At 40.8% G+C, this 20,164-nt stretch overlaps 1 protein-coding gene across 1 annotated transcript; it reads left to right on the forward strand.

Annotated features, from left to right (window-relative positions):
* Window positions 1–7,118: 7,118 nt before the first annotated feature.
* Window positions 7,119–11,914, forward strand: ackr3b (atypical chemokine receptor 3b). The gene is made up of 2 exons (XM_036569796.1): window positions 7,119–7,236; window positions 10,048–11,914. Exon 2 carries the CDS (start codon window positions 10,093–10,095, stop codon window positions 11,188–11,190), a length of 1,098 nt encoding a protein of 365 aa, XP_036425689.1. The 5' UTR covers window positions 7,119–7,236; window positions 10,048–10,092; the 3' UTR covers window positions 11,191–11,914.
* The last annotated feature ends 8,250 nt before the right edge of the window (window positions 11,915–20,164 follow it).

A 20,164-nucleotide genomic window follows, 5' to 3' on the forward strand; every position in this document is an offset into this window, starting at 1 on the left:
ATAGAAAAGTGAACGTTTCTATAGAATGACCCATATATATGTATTATATACATAAGTTTGAACATCAGTATGGTATTTTATGCCAATTGTAGTGCACACTATTTTCAAGAGTTCTTCAGTTATTATGCAATACTTATATAGAATCATGATGGTTCAGGAACCGTTTGAAATGTTAGATAAATGGTTCCTTGCATGTTTAAATGACAGAAGCCCTATAGTATATACACTGCATATGCACAGTAGACACAGTTTACATTTTCACCCTTGTGTGGTGTTAATGTGTGTTACTCTGTGGTCGGGTGGACCCACTGAATTATTGTTTATTTAAATCAATACAGCCATAACAATTTATGTAAAAATACTAGATGTTTAAAAGTGTCCAGCATAGCATTCTCCTTCAGCAGCTGTAGCCAGTCAGCAGCCTGTCCATGTTGTCCACCCTCACTGAAAATGAAATAATAAAAAATCACATCATTTTTCTCTTTTGGTAAACATTGAAAATGGGTCCCACAGACCTGAACACCACACAAGGGTTAATATAGAAAAATGTTACGTGACCAAAACAGAAACATTCATCCTGTAAAATTACAGCAATATTTTAAAATGTGAGTAATACATACCAAAACTATCATTAATGGAGCTGAGAAACACCACATATAAAGATATTTTATTCAACATATTCACAATGTGTAAAGTTGAGTGTGGACTGAGGGGGCCCGTTATTACTATAGGATCAAAGGGGCGCCCCCCTTTAGTCTCAGGTTAACATTAGACTCCTCCACCTGGATAAACTTGGATGACCTGTTTTTGTGCAACAACCTATAAATTACCAAAATTGTTCCCCTTTGTCTGCCAAACTGACTCATAATTTGATTTTATGTCTCATATCTTGTAATTTTATTTAGTCACAAAGGGTTTGAAGTGTGTTTTTCTTTTCTTCTTTAATATTATTTACCCTAAAATCAGAGAACCAGACAGGATAGTCTGTGACACTGTGAGAATAATTTATATTCATGCAGACACATGAAGTTAAATCACTCCTGAATAGAAATACTTGAGAAAAACCAGGATCACATAATATATTATGAAAATAGTGTTCATCAATATCGCTCTTGTCGGAAGAAAACCTATTTTTGTCGTTTTTCAGTTTTGGACCTAATTTGAAAGTGTCTGTTACCCATTACATTGTGTGTGAATTTCATAATGGATGGACTAAAAGAAATGACCTAAAATGACTTGGAAAAAAGTCTGGTTCCATTGACTTACATTAAAAGTAAAGTGTGTTTTTTCCTTCTCCTGTAAAGTTACCATTTTGAATATATGACGTTTACAGCGGTATATAGGTCACCTCATAGTACTGACCCCCCACCACCACCAAGATTTCTGCCACAATTCAAACCCTGAATCAATGCTGTCCGTGTTTGCAATCTCGCTGTGCAGCAATTTGCAAGATTTTTTCAAATTATGCTGAGTGTTTTGCAATTAAGCCTCAGCTATGAGCGGCTGTTTGATCTGTGAGTCAGTCTGAAGTGACAGGTGTGCACTTGAGGTGCTGACTGCAGCTGTGTTGCCTGAAACTCATTTAGAGGTGGACGCTTGGTTGGTCTCAGTCAGCCATGTTCATGGAGCTCTCTGCAGGAACAATGGTTTATTATATGAGCGCTACATGATCCGTCACGCATTGGTGATCTCTACCAGAGAAACCGTTCTCCACCAAAGAAACATGCAGGCAATGACAGACAGGCAATGAGCACCTTACAGCCTGCTGACATGATATTAGTTCTGACCAGGGGTCACCAAGCCTCCTTCTGGAGATCTGCCTACATGCAGGTTTCATCTCCAATTCAGATCTAAACTTAATCTAGCTTATCAAAAACTCCTGTGGATTCGGGTCAGAGCTAAACTCTCTAGGAGCAGAATAGGTGTCTTTGACTGGTTTAGGATAAAACAGTGACCAGCAGCCCCCCGCCTGAGGATCCTTACTGCAGGGCTTTCTTCCAACCTAGCACAGAAGATATTGTTAATTGAGGGCTTCCTAAGGCAGTTACACTAAAGTAAATGCTGATGTTTACATGGGTGAAGTGTAGCAAATCAGGGTTAGAGCTAAACTTTGCAGGATGGTAGATCTCCCAATGCAGGATTGATGACTATTGGCTTAGATTTAGCTCCTTCTGGAGATCTCCCTTCCATCAGAACTTAGTTTGAACTTTAAACTGCTACACTTGATCCATTTAATCAGTACCTAAGAAGACATATGAATTGATATGCAATGTTGACACATAACACAATTCTACTCATGTTGCCTCAAGGCAACAAACTCATTTTCCTCACTTTACTATGACATTATTCATATTTATTGACAATAAAATAAGAGTAATGAAGAGTTTGAATGAATCAATAAAATGCTTTTACTTGATCACCATTTCACAGGCATTTTTAAACTCTTTTGTAATTGTATTGTGCACTGTGTAGATGACACACGTTTCTGTACTGGACCATTTTCCTCAGAAAAGCAAATTTTCATTGTTTTTTATACATCAAAAAATTCACTGCTGGAGAGTGAAGTTCATTTTTTTAACATTCATTGTCATATAAATCTTTTATGAGAAATTGCTTAAATATATATGTTGCCTACAAGCAACATTATGAGGCTGTGGAGTGCTTATAGCCAGTAGCAAATTAAATGTTACTCATGTAGCCAAGTGAGAGAACACTGCAGTCATTGTTTAGTTTTTCATTTCATTGTGTTTGTTTCTTGCTTTTGTTTATATAGGAAATATTCAGAATATTATTTTTTTCCATTGTCACACAATGTTGCCTCAAGTCAACATACTGCAAGAGGATCCCCCCCCCCACCACCACACACACACACACACACACACACACACATTATTCCTTAAAACTTGTTTTTGATTTTAATATAATAATCAGGTCCATTTTATGCATTGAAAGTGAACATTGAAAAAAAATACATGAAATAATGGGCAAAATAATGTATTCCTCTGTGTAACCACAAAAACAGAGTGCGTGATATGGCCATACCTGTGATAGACATTGCTCAACTTTCACTGACATCAGGAATGCAGACCCAGGCCTCCTGAATGGCTTAATAATAGGAAAAGAGTTCTTTCTCCCCAGCAATCTTTCATTTGGACCATATCTGGCTTTTTCATACTGGACCCCTAACAGAAACCAAATGTGCTGTTCACATGTGTTCGCTGGACTGCTGTTTCAGCTACTTCCTTAGCCAAATGTTTCCAGCCTTGAGCTCTTCAATAATGGAGAGCAATTACAGCGCATTGTTACTTTGCACCTATTTAATAGCTAATGGTCTGATATTGTATTTTATAATTGGTGGGAACTATTAGCCTGGAAATTCCCTCTAGCAGGTCCTGGTTTCTGGTCTCACATGGACGTTTCCCCTGTCCGGCAGCAGTTTGGTTCTAATACACAGGAAATGTGTTTGTATTGTTTGGTCAGGTGCTGCTAATGCCTTATGCTTGTTTACGCACTCAAGGCATACTGAGCCACCTCCTTCCGCATTATACTTTCAGCTGAAGAAGAATACTGGCAAAAGCTGAATGGACGTGGATATCCATCCTGACCACTGAATGAAAACAGGCAAGGCCCACCATGTTTGTGCTTGACTCACAATAATGCAGTGGATCTGTTTCACCTGTTATTGGGTGAGAACCAAGTGGGATTATGAATCTTCTATACAGTTTAATTCATTATTTTGTTTTGCATCATTAACCATGGTTGGTCGGTAAGAGGAAAGAGATTGAAATCTCTTTGCTCAAATAAAGCAATAAGAATGGCTTGTTACTGACATTTTTCTCACCCTCTATATTCTCTTGGATTTACATCAAATCTGTTCACTCTCCTCGACAATACATCTAATCAAGATTGTATAGATTTCATAGTTGTATATAATTTGAAGGCCCACTCTCCCATGCCTGCCACACAATAGACGGTGGCCCCGAGCCAGCATTTACAACCCTAAATAGACTAGTGGCCAGCTGAAGCCTTGAGCAACAGGTGAATCCTCCTGTGCCTATATTAAGCCTCCTTTCTGGAAGCCTTTGAGTTGGTGCCAAGAGGATATATGGAGAATGAAACTCGGAACAGGAAAAACAACAAAATATTCACCTGTCACTACTCACAACAAACCTACTGGAGAAAATCTTTTCAGGATTAATGGGGATCTTAGGGAGTCTAGGGTGATTAAATGAGTCAACTAATCCAGTTAGAAGAGAACTAAACTGTTAAAGGGATGGATTACAAACATTAAAAATTTAAGGAATGCAGGCCAAGCAAATCTGAAAACTGACCATTCATCTATTCGTCCATTCATCTACCCAAGAACCTCAATCTTGCCTCTGAAATTTGAACCGTGAAACGTTGTGGTTTGGAGGAATAGTAGGTCTGGCATCCAAGAACGCATGACTGCAGCCTCTAAAAATATAAGCTTGTGGTTTGAGGGGAATAGTAAGCCTACCATCCATCAGTTGGTCCATTTCATCTGTACATACACCACTGCAGCCTTTAAAAGTGAGAAGTGGAACTGTTTTGTGGCTTTCTTTGCATGCAGAACCTTAAGGAACAGCTTTGGGTGACGATTGGAGCCTTTAATAAGGAGTAAAAAAAAGTTTGGTGGCTCCGTCTGGTTCGAGAACACCAAAGAAGAGCTTTGAGAAGCCGTCTCTAAATGAGGGTTAAAAAGTATGCTCCAAGTAGTTTGGGGATGGTTTGTGAAACCATATGCGCTGACCCTTTGGACAGATTATTGCAAATGATAAAGCACCAGTTAAACAGTTTGAACACACCTGAAAGAATGTATGCTGTCTATAAGATTAAGACATTCTTATATAGGGGTTTAGTCAAACTCCAGCCAAAATGAAAACTGTAACCATATTACATCTGTTGTCAACATGCCTACTTTCCTCTTCCATGGGTGCCATAGTAGTTTCTAAGGAAGATTTCCTGGTTTAGAGACTTGGCAACCCCCTGCTGATGATGTATCTTGAAGGTGGAAGTAAATTTTGTGCTTTGAGGTGGATTCTGGGGGTCATACAGTGTTTATTTATTTATTTATTCATTGTTTTGCTGTTGTATGTTGTGTTATATTTTGATTTGCTGTCTAATTCATAATAATAACAAAGAACAAGATTTGGTTAGTGATATATCACTAATGCTATCTAGCACCATTAATGTACAGGCTTATGCAGTTTGAATACCTCTGATCAAATAACATGTTTTGTCAATTAAGCAAAAAGGTTAACATAGGCTTTACAGGGAACATTTTTCAGCAAATTTAGATGCATAAATTCTATTTATTTTCTTAGTTTAATGTGTTAACATGTACAGGCACATTTTCATTTTTTCCTACAATGTTAAATTCAGCAAACAAACAGCAGTTGTGCGATAAAATTTGCAGTTGTGCGTTCTCTGTAGAGGATCTGTACTTATTTTCGCTTAGAAAATTAACAAAATAGAGGAAAATTAACTAGACCAGGATCACGGGCTTCCAAACATTTGCATAGGACTGTATTTATTAGTCGTTAGATCAGTGGCTAGCAGTCAGGATTTGATGAGCACTGATCTCCATTGGTGCATGCATTTGGGCACGCTGGGTAATGTATTTGATGGGCAAAAACACAAAAACAAAACAAAACTGTGAATTCTGTCCAGACAATGGTAGAGGGGTACAGTGCTCCACTATAGAACACTACATTAACATGACAAATCAGATAATAAATGCTGGTTTTAGATCCAAATGACCCTTTAAATGCTTTTAATTTGTTTCGAATGAAATGAATAAGGCAAATATAATGAATTAAGTTTATGACTACGTATAAATGTATTTAAATAAGTAAAATAAAACACATTTTTGTGGCAATGGCTTTTCAACAAGTAGGTTTCAGCAGCCAACAAGTGCTCAGCACATGTCTTCATGACTGGAAAGGCACCCCAGGTGGCTCCTCAAGAAGCCGTTTGAGAGAATGCCAGAAGTGTGCAAAACTGTCAACAAGGCAAAAGCTGGCTACTTTGAAGAATCTACAGAGAGGATATAATATGGTTTTGATTTGTTCACCACTTTTTTAAGATAAGACTTTATTAAAGCCCAAAGGGAAATTAGAGTGTTCCAGCAGCAGCAGCAGCAGCATACAAGACAAACATAGAGTAAACATACAGTAAAAATAATAAAATAGGATGAGAAAATGTATTACGTGAAATACAATGCATAAGTTGGTGTGTACCTTAAAAAAACCGTATATCTTGTATCTCCAAAAGGGTAACTTTACAGGAGAAGGAAGAAACATACTTTACTTTTAATGTAAGTCAATGGAACCAGACTTTTTTCCAAGTCATTTTGGGCCATTTCTTTTGGTTCATTCATCATGAACTTTACACACAATGTAAAGGATAAACGGCATTTTCGAATTATGTCAAAAACTGAAAAATGACAAAAATGGAGATACGAGGTTGTATATACATATACATACATACATACATACATACATACATATATATATATATATATATATATATATATATACATGAAGTTGTGTGTGAAAGATTCTATTAAATCTATTGCTAACTCTAATCCTAACCTCAAAATAAAACCTACACATACTCCTAGACCTAATCCCTAACCCTAATGTTGTTGATGATTAAGTGACTATCACCAGAAAGTTTATTAATAACATAAGTATCTGTAGATCATCCATAGGTGACCATCCACATAAAGTGTGAGCCATACAACTATAGCCCTCACACTCACATACATAAAGTATTGGAGTTACTGTTACAGTGCTATAATAACAGTAATCCTCAGATGAGGCTTTCGGCCACTGACCAGCTCCTCATGCGTTATTTCACTGTTTCGTAGATTCCACTGCTGTCCTGAACGCTTAACAACAGAAAAGCACCGAAATCCCCTCCACTCGGAGGTGTGTCCAGTCTTTGGACGCGTATTGCACGTTCGAAAACTTCTCTGCCTCTTTGTTCACGCGAGGGGGGGGAGGAAACGTGTCGCGCGCCCGCCCGCCTGCCTCATCGGCCTCGAGAGGCGCTGTCCCGCGCCTATATGAGCGCGCGCACGGCGGAGCGGAGAGTCAGTATCGAGCTGAACTCCAGCCGCTCTGTCACTCTGTGCTCCTCTTTACTGGAGAAACTCCCCGAGACGCCCCATCACCACCGACACCACCCTGAACCGGAGACGCCGAGAGAAACGTAAGGATCTGGATTTGTTTTCTCGGTTTTGTTTAGTCTCGGTTTAAAGAAACTCGCTAACTTTCTAATTAAAGTAACGTTGCGCGTTTGAAGCAGGACAGCAGGTCAGTTGTATCACCGCTTGGCCGGTGGATTCGTCGCAGTTTGCGCCTTTTTGGTGCTGAGCTGACTCGGTTGTAGTGATTTTTAGCACTCCAGCACTTTCGGTGGTAACTGATGGTACTGAGTGAAGACAGGCGCCCATCCCACTTACCGACCTGACTGACACTGCATAGGAGATGAGTTTCGGGTTAAAGTCCTGATGGTCTTGTATGTGCGCGGCAGGTAGAGCTTATGAGGGATTTTGAGTTTCTCAGTGGGAGTTTACTGACATAGGGGTGTGTATAATTGTTCACAGAGCAGCTTTGAAGATCTTCTTATAATTTAATATATGTATTTTGTGACTTCAGTAGTTAAAGCTTGGGCTCTTTGCTGTTTCCTGACCTATAAATTTAGATTTCTCCTGAATATCACGGTTTATGAAACTGATGAACTGTCTAATGTGGACACTGTGCAATAAAGGATTAATAACAATGTAATATAGGCTTCATATCTGTCTTAATGATTGGGCAATGTAGATATTTTCTCTACTTTAGCTATTTTCTCTCACTGTTCTTGTTTTATGTTGTAGTTTGGCTTCATCACCTTTTTACCATTTTAGACCAATTTTAACAACAATCATAATAAAATTTAGGCCTAATGTTTATCATATTTGTGAGTCAGTATAGATATAGTCCTTATTATTTTACCCCTTTCTCTTTTTGTTTTTATGTTCTTCATCACTTTTTCCCATTTTAATATCTGTTTTAATGGCCTAATGTTAGCCTTAATTATGCCTAATATGGACATATTCTCTACATTTCCACTTTTTTTTGCATTTCTGCATTTGTGCTGCTTGCTGGTCAGAACTGGCTGCTTAACGGCCACTTTTATTTACTGTGTTAAACTTTTATTGGTTACTTTAGGCTCCTGACTGACCGTTCTATCTTATCCTGAGCCATTGCCTGTAATTCTTTTGAAAGGAAACAATGCTGAGTTTCAGGGGATTTAAGGAGAGCTGGAGAGAGAAAGGGACAGAGCGAGCGAGAGAGAAGCAGATAGAGAGAGAGAGAGAGAGAGAGAGTGAGGGGTGGGGTGATGCGGGGGGGAGGTGGCTGCGGTGAGAGTGGCTGCGTCCACACAGGGAGCTCTTTGTGCCGGCCAGTGCGTTTGCAGCCCGGGGCCGCAGGATCAGGTAAGGGGGGGGTTCAGGGGACGCCGCAATATTTGAAAAGTGTAAACACAGTGGCTTCACAACAAGGTGGGTGGGGGGTGTTCTCAGAGACCACCATGTTTTATTGCACCTGATGGGCCAGGTTAGAGCTTTGCATTGCCCCTCTGCTAACGTGAGCTTGAGAGAAAAGCTGTAAAAAGCAACTTGCCTTTGTTTCGGAGGGACCGGAGTGGTCTCTTCATCTTGCAGTGAGTGAGGATCAGAGAGTACATTAAGAACAGCTGGGTCTCCTCTCACGTTTCCCTTAAAGGGCATTAAGGTCAGGCGCAAACACTGTTTCGAGGCTGATTTGGAAGGAAAATAAACAGGCTTAAACAGGTTATATCACCCGATGGCTCTTAATGCAAAACGGGGACGGGCTTTTGAAAGCTGATACTTTGTTTTAAATTCCTGAAATTGCATTTGTCGTGTGCCATACTCTGTATTCAGGACATGTGATTTGCTTTAAATGTCTTAATAGAGGTCATGTTTTGTGCAACTATGCTTTCATCACTTAAAAAACATCCTCGTGTGCTGGCTTTTCTTTGTGCCCTGCACGCTTCACTCTAAGCAGAGATGTTTTATGATCAGGGAAATGTGCGTGTGAATGAAATTCTTCAAGACGCTGCATGAATGAATCATGGTTTCCTTCTGTTCTTTGCTAGTTCAAAGCACTGGACACATACGTCTATAATAGATCTTTTCACCCTTTGTTGTTGGAGAAGGTGCAGCAGCCCTCACCCTGTTCTCCTTACCTCACCCGATCTCAGCCTCAGCTCGCTCATGGTTTAGAAGCAGTGCTCTCTGCTTTCTGTCACCGCGCTGCCTGTTACCTGTACAGAATAACACAGACCACTTTCATGGTTCCCATTTGTCATGAATGTCTGATGAGATTTTCACCTTTTCAGTGCAGTTCTGCTGCTTGTCTTTTAGACAGCCACAGAACTCTCAGACAGACTGATAATCCAGTTATCAGCTACTGTATGCATAATTTCTCATCCTATAGTCTGTGTTTTTATAGACCTATGGTGTTGTTTATCAGTTTTCCATAATGGTCTGAGAGCGATAGCACTGTGTAGAGATAGAATACCCTGATAACTCTCTTAGAGAAGAGGTTTCTCCAGCGTCATGCTCTCAGCATGCATGCTTTCTGTCAGGCACGCTGTGCTCACTGATTACTCTCAGATGCATTAGGCTGTGAGTCTCAGCCCCTGATAATTCTCTTTGATCCTTTGGCAGCCATTGTCCAAACTGGCTATTCTATTGATAGATTAAGAGCAACAACCCAGCAAGCCTGGGAAATGGCTCGCTGTAACAGACAAGGCGGAAAAAAATTCCACCCAAACCGCATGAGGTCCTGCCCTCTGACACCGGAACCCCTGGCGAGTTTGAGATGTTTCAGATTATGCATGTTGTTTTTGAAAATAAACATTCTATGCTACACATTTTTCTGTCCTCCCAGCGCTTAATTGAACCCTGCCTGCCTTTCCAAACTCACCAGTTGATGTCTTATGTTGCAGGTCGCCGTGTTGTTCCGAGAGTTCCAGTGCGGAGCGTGAACCAACATGGCCGTGAACATGAACGATCTGACTGAGCTGCTGGACATGCTGGAGCAGAACTTCTCCTTCCTGGATGACAACGGCTCACACGTGGAGGCGGTGGTGTGTCCAACTGCCTTCAGCCAGCGGGCCCTGCTCTATGCCCTCTCTGTCCTCTATATCTTCATCTTCCTCATCGGCCTGGCCGCCAACGCCCTGGTGGTGTGGGTGAACGTGCGGGCCGGTAGGCAGGAACGCCACGAGACACACCTGTACATTCTTAACCTGGCCATTGCCGACCTGTGCGTAGTGGCCACTCTTCCAGTGTCCGTGAGCTCTCTGCTCCAGCATGGCCACTGGCCCTTTGGTGATGCCATGTGCAAGATCACACACCTGGTCTTCAGCGTCAACCTCTTCAGCAGCATCTTCTTCCTGACCTGCATGAGCGTAGACCGCTACCTGTCTGTGGTCCACTTCGGCAACACCCCCAGCCAGGGTAAGAGAAGATGGATCCGACAGCTGATCTGTGTAGGTGTCTGGCTTCTGGCGCTGCTGGCCGCCATTCCTGACACCTACTTCCTCCAAGCCGTCAAATCCTCACATTCCGAGAGTATCGTGTGCAGGTCCGTATACCCGGCCGAGAGCATGCGAGAGTGGATGGTGGGCGTCCAGATGAGCTTCATCATCCTGGGCTTTGCCGTCCCCTTCCCCGTCATCGCCATCTTCTACGCCCTCCTAGCGAAGGCCGTCCAATCGTCAGCCGACCAGGAGTGGCGCCTAGGCCGGCGCCTGATCTTCACCTACATTGTAGTCTTCCTGGTCTGCTGGCTGCCCTACCATGGCACTTTGCTGATGGACACGCTGGCCCTGCTCAATGTGCTGCCGCTCACCTGCGCACTGGAGAACGTCATGTACGTGGCGATGCACCTGACACAGTGCCTTTCCCTGCTCCACTGCTGCCTCAACCCTGTCATCTACAACTTTGTCAACAAGAACTACCGCTATGACCTCATGAAGGCCTTCATTTTCAAGTACTCCACCAAAACAGGTCTGGCCAGGCTGATTGATGCCTCACATGTGTCTGAGACGGAGTACTCTGCCGTGGAGAATCAGGGACCTCTGTGAGGAGGAGATAGTTGAAGGGCTTTGCTATAATTTCTATTGACCTCCTGTATAGGGTCCCATATTAAGAGACATAAATCTCTGAAGCTGTATTCCCTTAAACAGCAAGGACTGTGTGCGTTTTAAGGAACTCTTGAACTTTGTATTGATAGAGTATGTGTACTTTACATCTCTGCAAACCGAAGAATTGTATATCCTTTCTTGTAAATGAGAATTATTTTTAGGGATGTATGACGAAAGCACTTGTACTGAGTGGAACAGTAGTTGGCTCAGCCTCGCTGTTGGTTGACCAAGCATATGAGGTCAGCAGGGTCAGTCTAGGTCCCCTCCCCCCAGAGGAGCCTAAGAGGGAACTCATAAAGCCTCGGGGCCCTTTTTCAACCCCGTCTCCGTTTATCCATACTGCTCTGCAGCCGGCTGGTCAGACTCCGCCACCTTTAGACTGAAGGTTGCGGCCTCACACACGTTGGACCATGACCGAGTTAATTGGAGGGAAGTTAAAGAGCCAAAGCACGGTCAGTGGAGAGGGACAAGTCTCATTAAAAGATATTATCAAAGGATGAAGTTGGAAAGCCAGATGTAGAGAGATATAGTTTTTTAGGACAATGTATGTTTTGTAAATACTAAGACATATTTATATATTCATCCGTATGTATTGTCAGTGTTTTGAAGTATTTGAAGTTCAAATGTACTTTTGAAATAAAAAAAGATATTTGTACAAATGTAATCAGCAGTGTGGTTGTCTTGTGAGTCAAATGTGGCCATATCAGTTGGATCACATTGAATTATGGTTACCAACAAGAAGTTTGTAAGAAGCTGGCCCACTACAGTGCAAAAAATGAAAGGCAGCTCAACATAGAAGCACACGTCAACTTATTACATAATTTTTTAGTTAACTCAACTGGAGAGCACAAGACTTTACCCAGCTTAAACCTCTCAGTTTAGTCAAAACACCATATCTCCAAAATGGTAACTTTACAGGAGAAAGGAAAAACATACTTTACTTTTAATGTAAATCAGTGGAACCAGACATTTTTCCAGGTAATTCTGGGCCATTTCTCTTGGTCCATTCATCATGAAATTTACACACAATGTAAAGGAAAAACGATAAAAATTGAGATACAAGGCTTTGTTTTGACAGCAGCAACATACAGTTGTATGCAAAAGTTTGGGCTCAATTTTTTGTTGTTTTTTTAAGTGAAGAGAAGATAACACATCCTCAACAGGCAACAAACTTACATATGACATTTTTCTGCACATTTTAGCTGACAATTTTAGTTTATTTGCTGAGTTTAACATCTTCGAAAAGTAACACATAAAATATAAAATGTGCCAAACATTTGCAGAGGCCACATTTTATGTTTTCCTTTGTTTCCAATATGTTATATTACAGCAAAAATCAGTACTTATTTTACTTATTTTATATCAATTTTCCCACAAACTGGGACTCTTTGCTCTTGGGTTGTGGCTCTTGGGCTATCCTTGGGTCCTTAGGTTACAGATGTCTGTGGCATTGCTAGGGTTTTTAACTCATCTCCTGATAATTAAGCTCAATTTTAATTTTGTACAGTACACATCATAGAAGTACACAGAGAAAAATGCTGCACAAGTGTAGATTTGCTAAAAGAATGGGTGTGAAGTACACCCCCCCCCGCCCCCCGCCCCGCCTCCCCTTCACATTCACAGACTTAGCTTTGGATCTAAGGACCAACAGATGACATTAAACCATATCCTTAAGAAATTTATATAGCACTTTCGTGCATTTGTTTTAAGCGTAGCTTCATATAATTACGCTGGCGGTTAACCACGTTCAGTATATTGGCTTTACTTTGTGCTCTCTGTCATGACTTTGTGAAAAAGTATAACATAAACACAGATTTCATCCATGCCAGTGACTTACAGTAAATGTGTTTAGTACTTAGAAGTCCATTCCAGTTTTTCAGTGTAAAATCCATCCATATGGCTGCCCTCGAGGAGAGCACACTCATCTACTGATCCAGTGGGGGGATAATTCATGTGCGTGCATGTGTGTGTGTGCGTGCGTTTTCTTTTCTCCTGAGGAGATTTGCTCTTTGTGTATTCGCCTTCGGTGGCAGAGGGAAGGAGGGGTGCTTGGTTAATCAGTACCAGGGGTACTCTCTCTCTCTCTCTCTCTCTCTCTGTCTCTCTTTCTCTGTCTTTCTTTTTGCTTTGTAGTTCTGAAAAGGATCCAGGTGTTCCGGAGTCAGCGCCAAGTTTCAAAGAGACCCTCTAGCTCCCTCTCTATCGCTGCGTCTCCGAGCGCAGAGCAAATTACACTGTCTGTTCAAGGGCGTGTTACCGTCACCTCCCAAGTGGAAACTCCCCTGAACAAGAGCCTGTACATCCAAGGGTCTAATTTTATCCATAAACGTATAATAAGATGCACTGTCACATTGTTTGTGGCTCTACAAGGCTGGCTGGCAATCCCCTTTTGGTTAAACCTAAAACTGGAATGAAGAACACAGCCTGCTTAGTGCGCTTATTAATTACCGACAATGATTTGGGCCGCTATGTGCTGGAGGTACACAGAGAGAAATCCTGTACGACTGTGGGTTTGCTGAAAGACAAGCTGTGAAACAAACCCTCTACAAGAAGAGCTGGTACATCCAAGGGCCTAAACATATAATAAGATGCACCGCCACATTGCTTTGCCTATTATATGGTCTTACAAAACTGGCTGGTAATCCCCTTTTGGTAAATCTAAACCTGAAATGGAGAACGCACACCAAAGCCTGCTTACGGCCCTGGATTAAACCTGTAAAACCTGCACTGAAACCTGCTACAACAGAATGCCTTAATTAAACAGACTGAACAGGCCTTTTGTTTAAGCGGCTAATTAGAGACGCTAATTCCATCAGCACCAACTGAATCTGTTTTTGCCTCCAGGTTATAGTACGCTGCAGAATGCTTAGTAGATAGTGTATTCAACTGTCAAATATCATTCCAGTCTGGGCTGTTTTCTGCTATAACCGATATAAGAAGTGGCTTAGCTCTCCTTAGCGCCCCAAGTATGTACAGTACTGTGCAAATCTCAGAGAGCACCCTTTGTTTGTTCAGTTAAAATGGCCATTAAGTACAAGTCAGTAGATATTTCTGTGGAGATTAGATATGAGATCATCCACAACAGCAGTTTCCCAAAAAACGATTGAGGCATACAGAGGAAATGGGACTCGCAAGACCAGGCAGACCACCAAAACTGTCCCCATCAGATAAACAGCACTGAAAGCTTTCAGCTTAAAGAAAGAGGAGAAAATCAAGCTGCTTCAGACCTGAAAACACCCACAGGTGTTTCTGTCCATCCTTCCACTGTGAGAAGACGACTCAGCGCTGTGGGTCTGAAAGGATGTGTAGCGGTCAAAACTGTACAGAGAAAAGGAGACAGAGAAAGAAGAAAATTTGCACTAGAACACCGAAACTGGACATGTGAAATGCTACCAACTTCTAAGACTGAACTTGTGTGGAGGTGTGGAAAAAATATCCCTGTGACAACCTGAAAGCAAGTGTCCAGAAATGAATGGACGCCGTAATAAAAACAAAGGTACTAAATACAGAAAATCTGATATTAGTTGATTGATATTATTAATTATTATTAGTTGTTGAGGCTTTTGTGTGATTTTTGTTAAATATATGTTTTGTGTTTTTTTTCCTGAAGCTGAAAAATAAAGAATGTAATGACTGTATTGACAGGAAATGAAATAAATGAGGTGTGGTCTGGTATGCACATCCATCCATCCATCCATCATCTAAACCGCTTATCCTTCTGGGTCGCGGTGGGGTGCTGGAGCCTATCCCAGCTGTCATTGGGCGGAAGGCAGGATACACCCTGGACAGGTCGCCAGTCCATTGCAGGGCACTGGTATGCACAGTACTGCATTATTATTATTATTATCATTATTATTATTATTATTATTATTATTATTATTAGTAGTAGTAGTAGTAGTAGTAGTAGTAGTAGTACTAGTAGTAGTAGTATTATATAAGTATGTTATGAATTAATTAATTAATGTATTAATTTATTTAGAATCCCACTTTTTTTTACAGTAAATTACTGTTTTATTGTGGTTCCCTCAGCATTTATAACACTTTTTCCTGATGAAAATCAGGATTTAATTGCTTTTTATTCTTGAGAGCCCCCCCCCCTTCAGTAGGATGCCCCCCAAAAGTTAGGAAAATGGTCTTAATTCCAATCACACATATCAGGAAATCAACTGACAAACAGCAGAACAGATTCCCGGGTCTTTTCCTGTAGGCTGAAATGACAGACAATAGGATCCCTCTACTTTTTTTTACAACCCCTGCAAACACAATGGTGACTGAGGCATCCCGGTGGTAAACTCACCATCTACGATGGCTCTGAAAGGCCGGATCGTGGGAGCGGCACGGCAGAGTGTGTGAAAGGCTGTGGGTGCCGTTGGGGTGAGGCAGAGAGAAAGGACAACCTTTCACCATGTCTCTGTTTGGCTTGGGCGACAAAAAGGAAAAGACTTGGGACCGTGGGTGCACTGGCAGCTTTTGGTTGGAAAATACCATCACATGAAAGACGCTGGACATTCAACTCTCAGGCTGAAACTGATCCTTCTGTTTTGTTTTGCTCCATGTTCAGCGAGGTGGAGTCATAGGTGACTTGTACAGAAGCCAGACAGCCCTTATGTCTCTGAGTGCCAGAAAATACGTGTATGTATCAATATAGTGATTTATCACCTCGGTCACACCCTCATCTCTTGACCGCTGGCCTGGGTTCACCAAGGAGACGCTAAAGAAAACAGAGAGAGGCAAGACACTGCAAAGACAAACAGGAGTACTTTGTTAAAATCCCTTCTGAATAGGTTGTGTATTGCTACTGCAAAGAGGACTCATGTTGTTACCACATCACTTCTGACAGCTAGAGACTGTTTATATACTGTATTACATATTAAAGGGGGATTAAATTTGCCAGAATCTCTACGTAATTCAGTGTTTGAGATGTAAACAAAGGCATTTGGAGTGGTTTAGTTTGAAATGGTTCTTCGTACAGGATCTTACCAGCTCAGATTTCTTTACCATGGTGGTGATAGGAACCAGGGGTCATGATGTCTGCAACACAAATATGTGTATTTAATTTCTAAACCAAATGATGAGTGAACATGCACGTCTTCTCAGTTTTTATATGTAAAGTTCTTAAAGGTAAAATAGTGGTAAATCTGAAAAAAAAAGTTTTCTTTAGTCTCCATTTGGCCTTACAGCTCCCTTCATGTACCTCCTTGTCATGAATGGATTTGAACATATGTTTTAGGCCACAACTTTGTCTTAAAACTATCATAAAACAGTGTCTCAGGCATCAGGCTGCGTATTCATAACCACATCATGTAATAACTTTCTATATAGCGTTTAGAAGCATAAAAACTTCAGACATCTGGTTCCTATCACCACCACTGTGAACAATTCTGACTCGGTAAGCTTCTCTAGGATGGAGCATTAAACATCAAACCACTCTGAACGACTTTGTTTACATCTCAACCATTAAATTATGCAGAAATATGTATGGGCTTTAGGCTGTCCTTTTGAGGGAAAACACTATGTCTATAACTGCACACTTCTGCTACAAACAGTATAACAAAATGGTACTTCATAAAGATTAATGTGCCCAGAAATACGCTATTCATGTGAAAAATAGCCAAGCTCTGTTCTACAACCGGTCCAGATTCCAAATCTGTTAACGCTTTTCAATCCCATAATGGCCTTCCAATTTGATGTAGGGTGTGTCTTCTGAAACAGCTGACCAACTTTGAGTAAAAGCAGTTTCCAGCTGTGATTTGTAATAACAGAACATACACGGTTATTATTATTTGTTCATGTCACAATGGCAAAACATATTACATTAAGAAATCCAGTTCTGAACAAAAAGCTCTCCCTTAATTTCTTCTCAAGCTGGCTGATAAACTGAAAAACTAAATTTTAAAACATTCTACAAATCATCGCTGTTAAAAAAAAAAGGTATCTTCATTTTTGTTGACTTTTATGTTTTTACTTCAATTGACCGCGGTCGGTTTCTATCCTTGACATTGTCTTAAAATTTCTTGGTGACTGGACCAATAGAAATGCTCCAAAATCACTTGCAATAAAAGCTCTTTACATTAAATTACATTAAAAGTTAAGAGCATTTTTGCTTTTTGTAAACGGTGCCATTTGGGAGAGACTTTTCTTTGGACGGCGACAAAATGCGAGTTACGAGTTAAGAATAAGTTCTAGAAATGCTGCTCACTTCTAAAACAAGCATCTTGCTGGTTGCTATGGGGTGAAAAAGGTCAACATCCTTTAGAATATTGATATCAACGTTCTAGGAAAATTAGTTGATGCTACCAGCAGCTGTTTTTAGCCTTGCAGGTTTGAATATCGCAGCTGTCGGAAGAAAACCTCATATCTCCATTTTTGCCGTTTTTGAGTTTTTGACATAATTTAAAAAATCCTGGTGTCCTTAACATTGTGTTTAAATTTCATGAAGAATGGACCAAAAGAAACGGCCCAAAATGACTTGGAAAAATGTCTGGTTCCATTGACTTACATTGAAAGTAGAGTATGTTTTTTCCTTCTCCTGTAAGAAAAAATTTGGAGATACAAGGTTTTGTTCTGACAACAGTGATATACAAAGTTAGGTAGAAATGCTTGATGTTAGAGTCTAAAGAGTCTAGTGTAGCCTGTTTATGTAGCCGCGTTTTTCAATAGTGCTATGTTCTGTCAAGGCCAGACTTGCTATGTCTGCTAGTCATAGTCACTATTTGAGACCAGACTACACTACTGGTTTAGAGCTTGTAGGGGTGACTAGCTGTGCCATTGTAATCTAAAAAGTTCCACACTTACTAAAATGACAGACTCAGTAATCAGGAGAACAGCATCTTTTACCATTGTGAATAAGTACATAGCATTTATTAGCCTACTCGATCTTAGAAGCGAAAGTCAGTGACAGATATTAGTCTTTGGCGTTTTGTATTCAGGCCTTTACAGACACAGGGAGATGGTGATGGCTAAAAGAGGGTTTACAGACAGTAACATGAACAGAAACTGGCTGAGAGAAACCCAATTAACAGCACTGTAAATTAGCAGTTATCTCTGGGTTAGTTTGCATGAAGAGAGCTAATGCAGACTGAGAGGGAGGGACCCGTCACGTCATTAGCATCACACACTGGGTGAGTCCATAGCACCTTCACTTAAAGTGCTAATGGCCCATTCAAACTCCGCTCTCTGTGTTTGGCCTCTGCATTTAGCAGCCAGGCACTAAACTCTCGCCTGAGCCTTATTGTTTGGTAATGAGACAGAATTGTTTTTGCTTTAAACCTTTATTTTATAAGGTCTGCTTATTTCTTTTACCGTGCAGTGTAGCCTGGGCCAAGGGTTTGAAAACAAAGGTAAGGGGTTAGTGGTAAAAATGCTTGGTAAAAATTCAGCATATATGCTTTCAGAAGTCGATTAGAATCAACAGGTGGTCATAGATCCACTGTTAAAAATAAATGTGCAAAAAGGGTTTTATAGCAATGCCAGAAATAAACCAGCTTTGATTTGGATGGTTCTTTATAGGATGGTTCCTATAAAGAACCATGCTCTTAAATGCTCCAAAATCCATGCAGCAGCACAGGTCACATCAAAAAATCACTCCCCATTTAGAAAGAACTGCACTGGCTACCTGTATCGTTTAGGATAGATTTTAAAGTTCGGCTACTAGTTTTTAAGGCTCTAAATGACCTTAAAGCACCACTTACCTCACAGAGTGTCTGTCTGTTTATGTTCCAGCACATGATTTTAGATCTGCCGATACTGACCTTCTGCAAACACCTTCCCTAAAACACAGAAAACATGGGCTCATTCAGTTATTAAGCTTCTAAACTCTGGAACTCAATTCTGCCTTCTATTAGACAGTCAAGCTCAGTGCTCACTTTTAAGAAGCACCTAAAAACGTATCTCTTTAACTCAGCATTGAATCAAAATTCTATGTCTCTTTGGTATTTACCTTTAATTTGATCTGTCTTGTCTTGTCTCTTACTGCAAAACATTATAATCTGCCTGTAAAGCTCTTTGAGCTGCCACTGGTATGAAAAGTGCTCTATAAATAAAACAGAGATATTATCGTTAAACTACTGGATATGTCTGAGCACTGACGGGAAGATTACATCACATTTCTTTGGTTTTCATGTTGGCATTAGCTGAGAAATGCAGGAAATGAAGGTGATGGGAATGCGCAGTTTTTAGAAAATGCTGTTTGCTAACCTAATTTGAACACCGTGATTAACTTGCCTTTATCTGCTAAGTTAGCTTAGTTGGTATAAAGTTAGCTTGTGGCGATTTTAAATTAAGTTAAGACTCAAAATTAACCAAGACTCAAAAGGGAAACCCATCCTCCTCTGGTCAACACCGGATGGCAAAACAAAACCACATCAAAAGCAGCGTGAATAGAGGATCGGATTTAACAATTAACGCAAAATATTGAATATACTCCAGCTCCCCCCTGCGATCCAGAAGGATAAGCGGTTTAGAAAATGTGTGTGTGAGACAAGAACAAAAGAAACCAGCCTGTCGTTGGACAGAAGTATTTAGATTAACCCCAGAAGGCCAGAGCCCACCAGTAGGCCCAAAGTTTTATTACACACTTTTATAACCCAAGAATAGCTCAGCCAGTTTGAGCCAACGTCCCTGTATTTACTGAATAATAAGCCTTAGTATGTAATAAGACTGACATTGTAAGAGGTTAACCAGTGACGGCCAATGACCGCTGTTAGAGGCCTTTTACAGCAACAATGAGAAACAGATCAGTCAGTGTTGCCAGTAAATACCAGTGACTACTGTGTAGAGCGTATCACAGTAAAAACGAGTTACATCAATGAACATCAATGACCGTCAGACGCCTGTGTCCGTGTGTATAATATGAGAAGAGCTCAGTACATTGTGAGGCAGGTGACACATTGTCTATGATTAAATGGTTTGAGTC

The sequence above is a fragment of the Colossoma macropomum genome, unplaced genomic scaffold (genome assembly GCF_904425465.1).
Source record: "Colossoma macropomum unplaced genomic scaffold, Colossoma_macropomum, whole genome shotgun sequence".
NCBI lineage: Eukaryota > Metazoa > Chordata > Actinopteri > Characiformes > Serrasalmidae > Colossoma > Colossoma macropomum.